General features: G+C 41.5%; 1 protein-coding gene across 1 annotated transcript; it reads right to left on the reverse strand.

Moving 5' to 3' along the window:
* Positions 1–7,883: 7,883 nt before the first annotated feature.
* Positions 7,884–8,500, reverse strand: LOC103630194 (protein SEMI-ROLLED LEAF 2-like). Its single transcript, XM_008651271.1, has 3 exons — positions 8,452–8,500; positions 8,104–8,294; positions 7,884–8,013 (listed from the first exon to the last, which is right to left on the reverse strand). The coding sequence occupies exons 1-3, from the start codon at positions 8,488–8,490 to the stop codon at positions 7,884–7,886; spliced, it is 360 nt and encodes a 119-aa protein (XP_008649493.1). The 5' UTR covers positions 8,491–8,500.
* Between the last annotated feature and the right edge of the window lie 7,172 nt (positions 8,501–15,672).

A 15,672-nucleotide genomic window follows, 5' to 3' on the forward strand; every position in this document is an offset into this window, starting at 1 on the left:
TAGGGGCGTTTTGGTTGGCGATTAAAGTTGTCACATCGATTAAATAATATATATTACAAGTATTAAATAATATATATTATAAGTATTAAATATATACTTAATTAAATTTAATTGATTTGTCTTAGTTTTATAATTAAACTATATTTAATACTCATAATTGTTATTTAAATATTTGATGTGACACGAGCTAAACTTTAGTTTCCTGTAACTAAACAGGTCCTTACTAAAGTTTGATTAGGCCAGAGTGTCTATATGTCAGTGTAGATTGTACTAACTAATTGCAGAGTAATTATGCAATGTTTAAAATTAAATTGGTACTTTGTCACGATTTTCATTTATAAGTATAGAGTATAAAAATATAGAGGGGAGAATGTGGATGTGGATGCGATTTTGGAGCCAACAACCATAATTCAAATCACTTTTTATAATTTTATATTTTTTTATATTTAAATATACAAGAGCATAATGATGAATTAACATAGAGGTGCGGTAGGAAGTCTGCTAGAGACGGTCTTAGGATTTGTTTGGTTCGCTGACTCAGTTGCTACAGTTTGCTACGCCTAAGTTCAAGCAAGTTTGTCTGAGTTAGGCAGGTGTTTGGTTTATAACCACAATTGTGACAAGATTTTTCTCCTGCTGTGTAGCAGGGGCGGGCCCCATTGAATTCAAGGGTATTCAAATGAATACCCATTGTTTTTGGCAAAAGAACTTCAATATATATATACATGTATATAGTGTATATGTATGGAAAATAAAAAATGAATCAAATAAATAAAAGAATCCTATTAATGTGGACTAAAATATCTCCTTCCTACCTCTCGTACTTAACTAATCCAATCGTTTGTCGTGGACCATGAAGCCCAACGAACGACAAAGCCCACCTCAGTACCTCACGACAAAAAAAATCCCCAAACCCTATTGTAGTCGCACCATGACAGAGCCACCAGATGCGCCAGCCACCAAGTCGTGGTCACACCTTGCAGCCCCGCGTGCCATGGAGACACCAGCACCTCCGTTGAGACATCGTGGCTCCGCGGCGCAACTAGGTGCCTAGACTTGACCGACTAACTGTCATTGTGTGTCCGTCGTCCGAGGCTTCAATCCACCGTAGTCAGAGCGTCACCGCGTGCCAGGACAGACAACCAGGGGCAAGGTCCCATCGTGCCAATGTCCAAGCCTACCCAGCTAGTGACCACCCGACCTGGCCTCCCCTGCTTTGGTGCTTGCAGTACTAGGCTGCAGATGAGACATTAGCGATTGGAAAATGCCAAAGAGGACAAGCATCCAGCCAGCAACTGAGCAACAACCAACGGATGCATTTAGATTTAAAACTTTTGAAATAGTTGTATGAAATTTGAGTTTAGTAGACTAGTTATTGAATCAGTTATGACCATAGCATGTGTGTGCTTAATTATAGATTATACTTATAATTAACTATATATTGATAGACATGTTTTAATTTTCCAAAAAATCATCCTATAAAAAAATTAGAATACACATCCTCTAAATCCTGGGCCCGCCACTGCTGCGTAGGTCTCACTTGTTGTAAAAGCATGTCAGATTTCCTTAGGCATGTCACAGTTACGTAGAATTTGAGCGCCTAATCTTAGACAAATGCGGTAAAAAAATGTGGTAATTTTTGGCACTTAGGCAGGAAACCAAATAGCCCCTTAGAACATCTCCAACAACTCCCAATATTTATTCTTTCAGTATAATTATATTGGGTTCTTCCTAAAAATCTAAAGTTTCAAAAAAACATACTTAACTCCAACATCTTCTTATTTTGTTCTAAAAGTATATATCTTTAAGGTCATGTATATGTATATATCACTCAGATTAATTCTACACTTTTTTCCTTTTGTTCCTCTAGAAATTTAGAGTCTGTTGTTTCGCAAAGAAAGAGCACCTCACGTCGCATCATTTAGTCGCATTGTAGCACGCCGCACAGACACTCTGCTCGCCTACTCTCTCTCCATTGCCATATTCCTTGGTCTCGTATTACCTCCACGGCTCCACCGCTGCACATATAAGATCAGAACGAAACATTGGCACAGGCACAAAGCGTTCCGTCAGCGCGTGAAAAGAATAAGGGCCCGTTTTGTTTTTTTAGTGACGAGACTAAAGTTTATTAGAGGACTAAACTTTAGAGGTTATTGGTTTCTAGAGACTTACTTTTAGTCCATCTATTTTATTCTATTTTAATTTTAAAATAACAAATAGGGAAACTAAAACTCTATTTTAATTTTCATATTTTATAATTTAGAGACTAAAATGGAATAAAATTGATGGACTAAAAATTAGTCCTAAAAATCAAACACCCCCTTAGTCTCTATTCTATTTGGTTATAGGGACTAAGGTGTTGTTTGGTTCACGAAATATAACGTAATAACAAGTTTGAATAGAACGTTATCAAATTCTAGTGTGGTATTCAAATACAGTTGGATTTAAGCAATTATGGTTTAACGTTATAGGTTGTCATTCACGTTACAAATATCAGCACCTAAAAGTATTCAGATTACATTAAATGAATCATAAGAAGATCAAAATACTCCTTAGCATTCTCTCGTCATTACTGCAATTGAAATAAAGGAGGAGAAAAGTGTAATTAATATGATTTAGTTCCTTTTAGTCATCCCTTAAGGAACTAGAGACTAAAAGATTTAGTTCTTTTTTTAGTCCCACCATTTTATAATTTAGAGACTAAAATAGATGGACTAATATTTAGTCCCTCAAACCAAACCTGGGCTAAACAAGTAAGTACAGGGACACGTCATCTCCGTGTATATATGAGCTAGCGAGCTATGGTTTTGGAACATCCAATAGGTTGGAAGCATATATTGAAAGCTATTGATCGTGATTTTTCTGCTATAATCCTAAAATAAGGTATTGGGAATATTGTTTAGGAGCTGTTGGAGATGCTCTTGGACTGCCTCCATCAGCTCACACATATGGTCACCAAAAACACTATCTTGCACTCTAGGTGAAAGTTGCCTAGATGAGGTGCAGAATTTTTTTCAACAAAAACTAGAAATGAATTGGGTAAAACCGATTCAACCGGCGTCAAAACCGGTTCAACCAGTCTGCACGAATCCAACTAAAGAATGAGATATAAAACTGAATTGATTTCGAAATTCACCCAATTAACTTTGCAAATGGGATGTCCAAGATGATCCACAGGGTTCAAAATAGTAGATCTGATAAGAGCACTTCTAAAAAACCACACACCAAAAATATATAAACAAATCTTCCACAGAATGGTGAGGGAACGAAGAACACAAACAAATACAATGAGCAAGAACCCAGAGACACAAGATTCATCCTAAAGTTCGGTCACACCATCAACGTGCCCTACTTCCTCGTTGAGGCGTCCACAAAGAGCCGAGTCTCTTTCAACCCTAATCCTCCTTTTGTCGGCCACAAAGGTCAAGTCCACACACTAATCTTTGCTCAAACGAGCGGGTAATACAAACTTTCTTGTGGTCTCCACAAGATTTGGAGACTCACAAGCGACACCTAATCGTCTAGGAGCTAGAAGCTCCAAGAGTAATGAATCCACAAAGAACTCGATATAGTACCAAAGCTCGAATCAAGAAGAACAAGAAGGATGTGGAGATGAAGCATAAAAACTCACAACTCTCAATCTCAGTCAAAGGTTTCTCTCCAAAAATTTGAAATGAGAGAGGCAAGAGATGTGTGTGAGAGAATGGGAGGTGTTTCTCAAGTTACAAATAGAGTTTGGTGCGTGCTCTTATGTGGGGGAGAGGTAGAAGTGAGTATATATAGGTGGAGCATCAAAACTAGTCGTTTAGGATTTTCTACGCAAAAGGGGGCGGTTCAACCACCTGTCCTACAGTCTGCCAGTCAGATTGATAGATAGAGGTCGGAAAAGCTAGTGAGACCCTAACACTGGTTGGACCTCTCCTAGGACCGGTTCAACCGGTTTTGAACAGAGAGTTTCTCAATTGAAGTTAAGTTCAACTCAGCTGAAGTCAACTTCAACTCAGCTGAAGTCAAGATGAACTTTTCTGAAGGAACAAGTACTCCAATTACTTAATTCAACCGGTTTTGACCAGAGAGTTCCCCCTAAATGTATGCGTCAAGTACTCGAATTACTTGTAACATGCACTTGATTCAATTAAGATTTTTAGAGGGGTTCATCATATATCTTGGTTAGGGCATAATAAATTTGCAACAATTGAAATTATGCTAGAGAACACATATTGTTCCTCAATAGAACTAATCCATGTGGTGGCATGTGGTAAATGCTTGACCATTTCTATGGAACCACTCATCCTCATTTGACGTTCTCCTTTCTCCAAGGTGTGAGACTACACAACATGAACTTGAAAGAAATCATTAGTCTCACAAGATATAGGTTAAACTCCCCTCAATTTGTGCATGCAAAAGTACACAAAGTACACTCATGCACATCAACAATACGAGGTTAAAGAAGAAGTTTGCACTATATCATAGTTCAATAGAACCTGCTTTACATAGATGATGAAAATTATACCAATTGAAAGTTTAAGAACTGAAAGTATGTCAATTGAAGTTCTGAGAGGTAAAACATGTTAATATGAACTTCAAACCTCATAATGAAGGATATTATATGATTATGTCACTATATCTTCATTATTTGGTTGACAATATAGTTCAACTCTCTTCTTGATTCACTGTGATCTCTTTTCTCTTTATGATTTCATCCAACCAAGTGATCTAAAACTTTTTTCATCTTTGCTTGATTCAATCATACTTATGAGACCAATTGAAACTCAATAATTCAAAGAATCAAAGCTCTTATATTTATAGATTTTGAATCCATCTTGAAAGCACTTAGAAGGACCTTGTTGAAACACTTAGAAAAAGGAGCATTAAAATACAAGGGAGGGTTTCACAGATGATGATCCTTATATATGGATGGAAAATGAATCATCATTTTTGAAACCTAAAAGGATAGATTAAATTCCTTTAAATTATGGCATGCATATGGTTGATGTCAAAGTTATATGCACTATTGAATATTTTATATTGCAAGGAGTTTAACTATACTATGGTACATCCCACTAAAGGATAGAATAATAAACCAACTAAAGGAAAGGAAGTTTTCACACATTGGCCTCTTATCAACTTCATCTTACCTCAGTTGAATAGTAACCATTAAGCTTGTGATTTATCCAATTTAAGCATAATCTATTAACAAGCTAAAGAAGGAAATCTCCACAAATGAAGAAAAGAATAATATATAGAATTAATAGAGTACTCATACCAATAAGGTGCATCTTATTTTTTGGAAGTCTATCTCGAAAGAACATCTAAGTTAAGTGTGCTTGGCTTGGAGCAATTTGGGATGGGTGACCGACCAGGAACCCGCAATAATTCGGGTCACCGACCCCGAAAACCTGTAGGGGAAAATAGAACCCGACTCCGAACCCAACGGGTCCAAAACCTGCGGGCCCCCAACCTGAACCCGACCCACTGTCATCCCTAGGAAAGATAGCCAACTAGAGCACCTAATTGAAGGCGATGGTTGTAAGTGTGGGCACTTTCATTAATCTAGTGTTAACAACTTTATAGTAGAATGACCACAACAACTCTATAACCAGTACAATGTTGTACAAAGTAAGTACTAGGTAAAGTAAATGAAGAGAATTATATTAAGTAAAGTAAAGTCTTACAAAAAATAAAATGATATAAGAGCTATACCAGACCAAACGACTAGTTTCGGGAACTTGAGCAAAGCTCACTCTACTTCTAACTCCCACACTAGACTATTCTACTAAAGTTTAAAGTGGAACTAAACTAAGAACTTTGCTTCTTTGCTTTCACAAATGAAGAGAGGTTGTAACCATATATATATACTACTCTAAGTGGGCCCATGTATACATGTGATCGTCCTTGTGAGCCATATAATCAAACCACTATTGATTAAAGTGTGTAGATGTTCCCACGATGTGCTTTCATGCATACTTTCATTCTCAAGGTGGTGGAGCTCAAATAGGGCCAGATAGGTCGTGAACCAACCTAGGGGCTTGACCTACCCTCCTCTATGACTTGTGGGCCCTCCTTTGCCATATGAGATCACTAGGGACCTTCTATGTTGGGTGTGTGCTAACATGGGTACACTTTGATGTCTGTCCACCTTACATGTGAGTCATTTCAATCCATAAGTGTTCATATTCTATCATTGAGAGAAAGCAAAGCTTCATTCGAGTGTGGAGAATGGTTTGAGAGTGTATGACAAGGATTGCAATAGCTTGGGAGGCTAGTGGAACCCATAGGGGTGGTCGGTCGACCCCCCTATGGGGAGCCCACAATCCCTATTTCTTTTATTAAGCTTGAATCTACATATATAGAAATACTCGTGGGCATGTGAAACTTGTTGTTTCATAAAAATATGCTCATGTTATATTTATCTTCTTTTTATTATGTGATTGTTAACGGTGCTCTGAGCATATGGAAGTATGATATTTTCACCATGCTAGGGAAGCAGTTTAGTTGGTGGTAAGATGTCAATGGAGAATTCTCCGTCGAAGATGGCTCCCCATCTCCACGGGGAGAAAATTCGTCTCATCCTTGTCTTCGTATAGCGAATTTATCCTCGTGACAAACTGGTTCACATTACTAAATACAGTATTTAAAGACATGTCTAAAGGAGTTTAGCTTGCTATTTATACTCGTCTATATGTTGAATTTTTAGTGGAATTTTAACATGACAAAGGACTATTTTAGAGCTACATAATTCAGTCACGCAGTTACGTGAGGAATAGGGATGGAGATGGTTTTTCCATCTCATCTTCATGAACTTGGGGACTAAAATTTTTATGTTTTATTCTGTGTGGGAATTAAATTATCTGTATCCATATCATCTAAGGACTAATTTAGTGGACATGAAATTAGGGCTACCTGGAGAACCTCAAATTCCCTTCGGTATTAGAGAAAATTAAGGTGTAAATTAATTTATTTTCTCTCCAATCACCTTCAATCCCGAAGAGGATTTGAGTTTCCAAACTAGCCATTAGAGGAATCCATGGGATAGTAATTCTCTCTATTCAAATTTAAATAGAGGGAGTTTCTTCTGCATGGATCCTCTCCAATTTCATGTCCACCAAATCAGCCCTAGGCATGGAGTTTCTTGTGCCAATGTCATCCTTGTCGTGAGGATGAGCGGGTGATTGGGGCTGCAAATGAAGAATGCACGAAGACGGAATTTCATGGCAATGAGTTGAAGTTCCACGGCAACCAGCGTGAAGTGGCGAGGTTGTAACCAAAGCCATGAGCCCATGACGATTGCCGAGGGTACCACCATGCGACCATGAGGGTTGAGGTGCTCAAAGATGATGTGGCATTGTCCAAAGGGGCCATGCAAACTCCACCTATGTGGTGCAGAATGTTGAATAGATCACGAAAGTGTGAGAACATAAGTAACTATTGCCATTGTTCTTACTGCTGATGATAGTACAGAGCCCTTCATGTACGGTGTTCTCCTTTTAGGCTATCTCCCTCGTCTCTCATTTTAAAATCCTCTCTCTAAACAGTGCATAAGAGTGTATAACAGTGTTTTGTACAAAATCATATACATGATATGTTGGTCATGACCTTAGAGAATAAGCATACTCAATGTTGAGCGACAGGAAGCAACCGTTCAATCACCACAGTTGTCAAAGGACATGTCCCGTAAAGGATACTAGATCAGGCAACGCCCTTTGGGCGCCCTATCCAAGGACGGTGAAGAATTCGACAATTCTAAAAAAATATTTTCTGGTATACAACATCAGATACGACAACTACAAGAGATCCAAAAATAATAGGTTGTTGCGCTATATTTATCATCCGCAACAGTGGCCATCAAATTCTATGGAAGTGCTCCAAGGTATGACCTTATTTTATATCCAAAGAGAGGGACACAATAACTGACATTCCAAGATGCGACGGAATGTGGTTGCCTCCCTAGAAAGCTTGGCCATATTGTGCACACAGATTCTGGACCAAAATTTGGGATCTCTAGCATCTTCCCTGCAGCACGGGAGTATGTTTAGGAATCACCCACTTATTGTATATGAAGAAAATACAGTCAATAAAAGAGCAAAACTAAGATTATATTACTCTGGTAGGCTAACTTCTCCCTTAACATTAACTATGCTCTCCCAAGAGGGGGGCGCAGTGATAATGAAAGGGGAAGGGGGGTGCTCAGCCTTGTGGTCTTCCTGCACCAACTGGTTGTCAGCATCATTGGTACCCTGATCATCATTTTGCATCTTCTGAGGTTTGTAGTTTTCCAGTACAACTTGAACAACCTAAAAGATACAATAGAAAAAACAGAGCTAGTGAATCATTTGTGGTTGCAATCTGCTTGCAAAAGTGACAGTTTAGTAGTAACAAAATGAACATAAGCAATGAACCTTCCTTGCAAGAAGTAACACAAGAAAAAGAGCTCACTTGCATATTACTTACATTGTCAAACTCTGACGAGATATGAGAAAGCTCCCCCATAAACCAGACCTGCTGAGAGCACCTAGAGGGGGGGTGAATAGGTGATCCTGTAAAAACTTAACACTTAAGGCCACAAAACTTGATTAAGAGTTAGCACAATGAAATCAAGTGGTTATAGGAGATCTCTTATGGAATACAATAGACACAGTGAGAACAAGCACAAGAGACACGAGGATTTATCCCGTGGTTCGGCCAAGTACAAAACTTGCCTACTCCACGTTGTGGCGTCCCAACGGACGAGGGTTGCACTCAACCCCTCTCAAGTGATCCAATGATCGACTTGAATACCACAGTGTTCTTCTTTCTTTACTCTTTCCCGCTTGTGAGGAATCTCCACAACTTGGAGTCTCTCACGCTTACAATAAGAATCAAAGTGAAAGCACTAGAGTAAGGGAGGGAAGCAACACACTCAAATCCACAGCAAATACGCACACACACACACAGCCAAGAATTGAGCTCAAATGAGTATAACAAAGTTCACCACTAGAACGGAGCTCAAATCACTAAGAATGTCAAACGAGTGCGCAAAGTCGGAGTGAGAATGATCAAGAATGCTCAAAGTGTGCTTGGTGTCATCCTCCATGCGCCTAGGGGTCCCTTTTATAGCCCCAAGGCAGCTAGGAGCCGTTGAGAGCATTCCAGGAAGGCAATTCTTGCCTTCTGTCGACTGGCGCACCGGACAGTCCGGTGCACCATCGGACACTGTCCGGTGCAGATCTCTTTCCTGTTCTGGCGCAGCCGACCGTTGAAGATTTGGAGCCGTTGGCGCACCGGACACTGTCCTGTGCCCCCTTCTGACCGTTGGCTCGGCCACGCGTCACGCGCGGATTGCGCGGTCGACCATTGGCACAGCCGACCGTTGGCTCACCGGACAGTCCGGTGAATTTTAGTCGTACGTCGCCGACGAATTCCCGAGAGCGGCCTTTTCACCAGAGCCAGCCTGGCGCACCGGACACTGTCCGGTGCACCACCGGACAGTCCGGTGCACCCAGACTGAGCAGAGTCTTGGCTGCTCGAGCCAAGTCTTTTCCAATTGTCTTTTCTTTGATTCTAGCACTTAGACAAATATGTTAGTCACAAAAACCAATGTACTAAGTCTAGAATCATACCTTTGTATTGATTTGCACTTTGTCCACCCTTTGGCATATACTCATTCCCTTAATGTGTGTTGGGCACTTAATCACCAAAATCTTATAGAAATGGCCCAAGGGCACATTTCCCTTTCAATCTCCCCCTTTTTGGTGATTTATGCCAACACAACAAAAAGCAACTAAAAGAAGTGCAACATCAATGCGAATGAGAACACAAATTTGTTTTGATTCAAATTTGGCATATTTGGATCATTCTTTGCCACCACTAGGTTTGTTTTTGCAAATCAAACACAATTTCCTATCTCTAAGTCAAATTCACTTGTTGAGGCATAGAGAAAGATATTCCAAGAGAAATTGATCACTGATTCAAAAACTCCCCCTATTTCCCATAATCAAACATTCCCCCCACAAGAGACCAACTTTTGACAAAAAGAGACATCTAGAATTTTGGCAAATCAAAAGTCCTAACTCTACTATTTTCAAAATTCTCAAGTGATAGCTGATCCATTTGTTGCTTTGGCCCTTAACTTCTCCCCCTTTGGCATCAAACACCAAAACGGGATCATTTTTGGCCCTTAAACCCCATTGCCTCACCAAAATTGTCACTTAAGAGCAAAAGGCAATAAGAGACATGGAGATGAACTTGGAGTAAGTTACCCTCTTATCGGAGTGCAGTGGAAGTCTTTCATGGTCCAAGTCCACCTTTCCCTTTCAATCCACCTTTGAGACTAATTTAAGAATACTCAAGCACATGGTTAGTCCCAAAGAGTCAAGTTGTAGCATATCTCCCCCTAAACATGGTCCGGGGAGTGCTTGTACAACTTGAGCACCATAAATAAGCAACAAAATGCATAAGGAACATGATCAAGGCATAAAACACATGTGTGCTATAAATCAATCCAAGTTCCGCGAATCTAAGACATTTAGTTCACTACGCAGCCTGCAAAAGGTCTTCTCATCTAGAGGCTTGGTAAAGATATCAGCTAGCTGGTTCTCAGTGCTAACATAAAACACTTCGATATCTCCCTTTTGCTGGTGGTCTCTCAAAAAGTGATGCCGGATGTCTATGTGCTTTGTGCGGCTGTGTTCAACAGGATTATCCACCATGCGGATTGCACTCTCATTATCACATAGGAGTGGGACTTTGCTCAGATTGTAGCCAAAGTCCCGGAGGGTTTGCCTCATCCAAAGTAGTTGCGCGCAACACTGACCTGCGGCAACATACTCGGCCTCAGCTGTGGATAGGGCAACAAAAGTTTGTTTCTTAGAACTCCAAGACACCAGGGACCTTCCTAAGAATTGGCACGTCCCTGATGTACTCTTCCTATCGACCTTGCATCCAGCATAATCGGAGTCTGAATATCCAATTAAGTCAAAGGTAGACCCCTTTGGATACCAGATCCCGAAGCAAGGCGTAGCAACTAAATATCTAAGAATTCGCTTCACGGCCACTAGGTGACACTCCCTTGGATCGGATTGAAATCTAGCACACATGCATACACTAAGCATAATATCCGGTCTACTAGCACATAAGTAAAGCAAGGAACCTATCATAGACCGGTATGCTTTTTGATCAACGGACTTACCTCCTTTGTTGAGGTCGACGTGTCCGTCAGTTCCCATTGGAGTCTTTGCGGGCTTGGCGTCCTTCATCCCAAACTGCTTGATCAAGTCTTGTGTGTACTTCGTTTGAGAGATGAAGGTGCCATCCTTGAGTTGCTTCACTTGGAACCCAAGGAAGTAGTTCAACTCGCCCATCATTGACATTTCAAACTTTTGAGTCATCACCCTGCTAAACTCTGCACAAGACTTTTGGTTAGTAGAACCAAATAATATGTCATCGACATAAATTTGGCACACAAATAAGTCACCATCACAAGTCTTAGTGAATAAAGTCGGATCGGCTTTCCCAACCTTGAAAGCATTAGCAATTAAAAAGTCTCTAAGGCATTCATACCATGCTCTTGAGGCTTGCTTAAGTCCATAGAGCGCCTTAGAGAGCTTACACACATGATCGAGGTACCGTTCATCCTCAAAGCCAGGGGGTTGCTCCACGTACACCTCCTCCTTGATTGGCCCGTTGAGGAAAGCGCTCTTCACGTCCATTTGGAACAACCTGAAAGAATGGTGAGCGGCATAGGTTAACAATATGCGAATTGACTCTAGCCTAGCCACATGAGCAAAAGTCTCCTCAAAGTCCAAACCTGCGACTTGGGCATAACCTTTTGCCACAAGTCTAGCCTTGTTCCTTGTCACCACTCCGTGCTCGTCTTGTTTGTTGTGGAACACCCACTTGGTTCCCACAACGTTTTGCTTGGGACGTGGCACCAGTGTCCAAACTTCATTTCTCTTGAAATTGTTGAGCTCTTCCTGCATGGCCAACACCCATTCCGGATCTAGCAAGGCCTCTTCTACCCTGAAAGGCTCAATAGAAGAGACAAAAGAGTAATGCTCACAAAAATTAACTAATCTAGAGCGAGTAGTTACTCCCTTGCTAATATCACCCAATATCTGGTCGACTGGATGATTCCTTTGAATCGTCGCTCAAACTTGAGTTGGAGGGGCTTGAGGTGCTTCTTCCTCCATAACATGATCATCTTGTGCTTCCCCTTGATCACACGTGTCTTCTTGATGAACCTGTTCATCGTCTTGAGTTGGGGGATGCACCATTGTTGAGGAAGAAGGTTGATCTTGCTCCATTTGTTCCTGTGGTCGCACATCTCCAATTGTCATGGTACGTATGGCGATCGTTGGAACATCTTCTTCATCTATATCATCAAGATCAACAACTTGCTCTCTTGGAGAGCCATTAGTCTCATCAAATACAACGTCGCTAGAGACTTCAACCAAACTTGATGATTTGTTGAAGACCCTATACGCCTTTGTATTTGAGTCATAACCTAACAAAAACCCTTCTACAGCTTTGGGAGCAAACTTAGAATTTCTACCTTTCTTCACTAGAATATAACATTTGCTCCCCAAAACACGAAAGTATGACACATTGGGTTTGTTACCGGTTAGTAGCTCATATGAAGTCTTCTTGAGGAGGCGATGAAGGTAGACCCGGTTTATGGCGTGTCAAGCCGTGTTCACGGCTTCCGACCAAAACCTCTTGGGCGTCTTGAACTCTCCAAGCATCGTCCTCGCCATGTCAATGAGCGTCCTGTTCTTCCTCTCTACCACACCGTTTTGCTGTGGTGTGTAGGGAGCGGAGAACTTGTGCTTGATTCCTTCCTCCTCAAGGAACTCCTCCACTTGAAGATTCTTGAACTCGGACCCGTTGTCGCTCCTTATCTTTTTCACCTTGAGCTCAAACTCATTTTGAGCTCTCCTTAGGAAGCGCTTGAGGGTCCCTTGGGTTTCTATTTTATCCTACAAAAAGAATACCCAAGTGAAGCGGGAAAAATCATCAACAATTACTAAACCATACTTACTTCCCCCGATGCTAAGGTAGGCGACGGGTCCGAAGAGGTCCATATGCAGCAGCTCCAGGGGTCTTGATGTAGTCATCACGTTCTTGCTGTGATGAGCATTTCCCACTTGTTTACCTACTTGACAAGCTGCACAAGGTCTATCTTTTTCGAAAGTCACATTTGTTAGACCTAACACATGTTCTCCCTTTAGAAGTTTGTGAAGGTTCTTCATCCCCACATGTGCTAAACGGCGATGCCACAACCAGCCCATGCTAGTCTTAGCAATTAAGCATGCATCTAGACCGGCCTCCTCTTTTGCAAAATCAACTAAATAAAGTTTGTCGTCTAGTACACCCTTAAAAGCTAATGAACCATCACTTCTTCTAAAGACAGACACATCTACATTTGTGAATAAGCAATTATAACCCATATTACAAAGTTGACTAACGGACAACAAGTTATACCCGATCGACTCAACTAAAAACACATTAGAAATGGAGTGCTCGGATGAAATATCAATCTTTCCTAGTCCTTTAACCTTGCCTTGGTTCCCATCATCGAATATGATTGAATCTTGAGAATCTTTGTTCTTGACGTAGGAGGTGAACATCTTCTTCTCCCCCGTCATGTGGTTTGTGCATCCGCTGTCGATAATCCAGCTTGAGCCCCCGGATGCATAAACCTTCTTCTCCTTTGCCATTAGGCATGTGTGATGCTCGTTGGGGAAGAGGGGCGATTTGTTGAAGGCCGAGGCGGCGAGTCCTTCGTCGTCGGAGTCGAATGATGAACAATCCGAGTTCCACTCCTTGCCAAGGTGTGCCTCGCCCTTAGCCTTCTTGTAGGTCTTCTTCTTTTCCCTCTTCTTTTCTTGATCCTGGTCACTATCATTATCGGGACAATTAGCAATAAAGTGACCAATCTTACCACACTTGAAGCAGGAGTGCTTCCCCTTCGTCTTGTTCTTGTTGGGTGCTCCTTGCGACCTTTGAGCGTCGTCTTGAAGCGCTTGATGATGAGGGCCATTTCATCTTCATTTAGCCCGGCCGCCTCAACTTGCGCCACCTTGCTAGGTAGCGTCTCCCTGCTACTTGTTGCTTTGAGAGCAATAGTTTGAGGCTCGTAGATTGGGCCATTTAGCGCCTCATCAACATATCTTGCCTCCTTGATCATCATTCGCCCGCTCACAAACTTCCCAAGTATTTCTTCGGGCGTCATCTTGATGTACCTAGGATTCTCACGAATAGAGTTAACAAGATGAGGATCAAGGACGGTGAAGGACCTTAGCATAAGTCGGACGACGTCGTGGTCCGTCCATCGCGTGCTTCCATAGCTCCTTATTTTGTTGACGAGGGTCTTGAGCCTGTTGTACGCTTGGGTTGGCTCCTCCCCCCTGATCATCGCGAACCTTCCTAGTTCGCCTTCCACCAACTCCATCTTGGTGAGCATGGTGACGTCGTTTCCCTCATGTGAGATCTTGAGAGTGTCCCAGATCTGCTTGGCATTGTCCAGGCCGCTCACCTTATTGTATTCTTCCCTGCACAAGGAGGCTAAAAGAACAGTAGTAGCTTGTGCATTCTTATGGATTTGTTCATTGATAAACATAGAATTATCCGAACTATCAAATTGCATTCCGTTTTCTACTATCTCCCATATACTTGGATGAAGAGAGAACAAATGACTACACATTTTGTGACTCCAAAATCCGTAGTCCTCTCCATCAAAGTGAGGAGGTTTACCAAGTGGAATAGAAAGCAAATGAGCATTGGAATTATGCGGAATACGAGTGTAATCAAAAGAAAAGTTCGAGTTAGCCGCTTTCTTTTTCTCCTCGTATTCGTCGTCCTTTTGAGAAGAGGAAGATTTGTCACTGTCGTAGTAGACAACCTTCCTGATGCGCCTCTTCTTCTTCCCATCTTTCTTCTTTTGACTCGAGCCAGAGTCATTGACTTTGTCGTCCCTTGGCTCGTTGAAGATGGACTCCTTCTCATTGTCGTTGACCACCATCCCTTTTCCCTTAGGATCCATCTCTTTGGGTGATTATTCCCTTTCTTGAAGAGAACGGCTCGAATACCAATTGAGAGCACCTAGAGGGGGGTGAATAGGTGATCATGTAAAAACTTAACACTTAAGGCCACAAAACTTGATTAAGAGTTAGCACAATGAAATCAAGTGGTTATAGGAGATCTCTTGTGAAATACAATAGACACAGTGAGAATAAGCACAAGAGACACGAGGATTTATCCCGTGGTCCGGCCAAGTACAAAACTTGCCTACTCCACGTTGTGGCGTCCCAACGGACGAGGGTTGCACTCAACCCCTCTCAAGTGATCCAATGATCGACTTGAATACCACGGTGTTCTTCTTTCTTTACTCTTTCCCGCTTGTGAGGAATCTCCACAACTTGGAGTCTCTCACCCTTACAATAAGAATCAAAGTGAAAGCACTAGAGTAAGGGAGGGAAGCAACACACTCAAATCCACAGCAAATACGCACACACACACACACACAGCCAAGAATTGAGCTCAAATGAGTATCACAAAGTTCACCACTAGAACGAAGCTCAAATCACTAAGAATGTCAAACGAGTGCGCAAAGTCGGAGTGAGAATGATCAAGAATGCTCAAAGTGTGCTTGGTGTCATCCTCCATGCGCCTAGGGGTCCCTTTTATAGCCCCGAG

This window comes from Zea mays, chromosome 6, assembly GCF_902167145.1.
Source record: "Zea mays cultivar B73 chromosome 6, Zm-B73-REFERENCE-NAM-5.0, whole genome shotgun sequence".
In the NCBI taxonomy this organism is placed as follows: domain Eukaryota; kingdom Viridiplantae; phylum Streptophyta; class Magnoliopsida; order Poales; family Poaceae; genus Zea; species Zea mays.

Coding starts and splice junctions, on each gene's coding strand:
- LOC103630194 (XM_008651271.1), bottom strand. CDS start 8,490: ATGGGGGAGCTTTCTCATATCTCGTCAGAGTTTGACAAT. Junction 8,295..8,451: donor TCTCGTCAGAGTTTGACAAT/GTAAGTAATATG, acceptor TGTATCTTTTAG/GTTGTTCAAGTTGTACTGGA. Junction 8,014..8,103: donor GGAGAAGTTAGCCTACCAGA/GTAATATAATCT, acceptor CCCGTGCTGCAG/GGAAGATGCTAGAGATCCCA.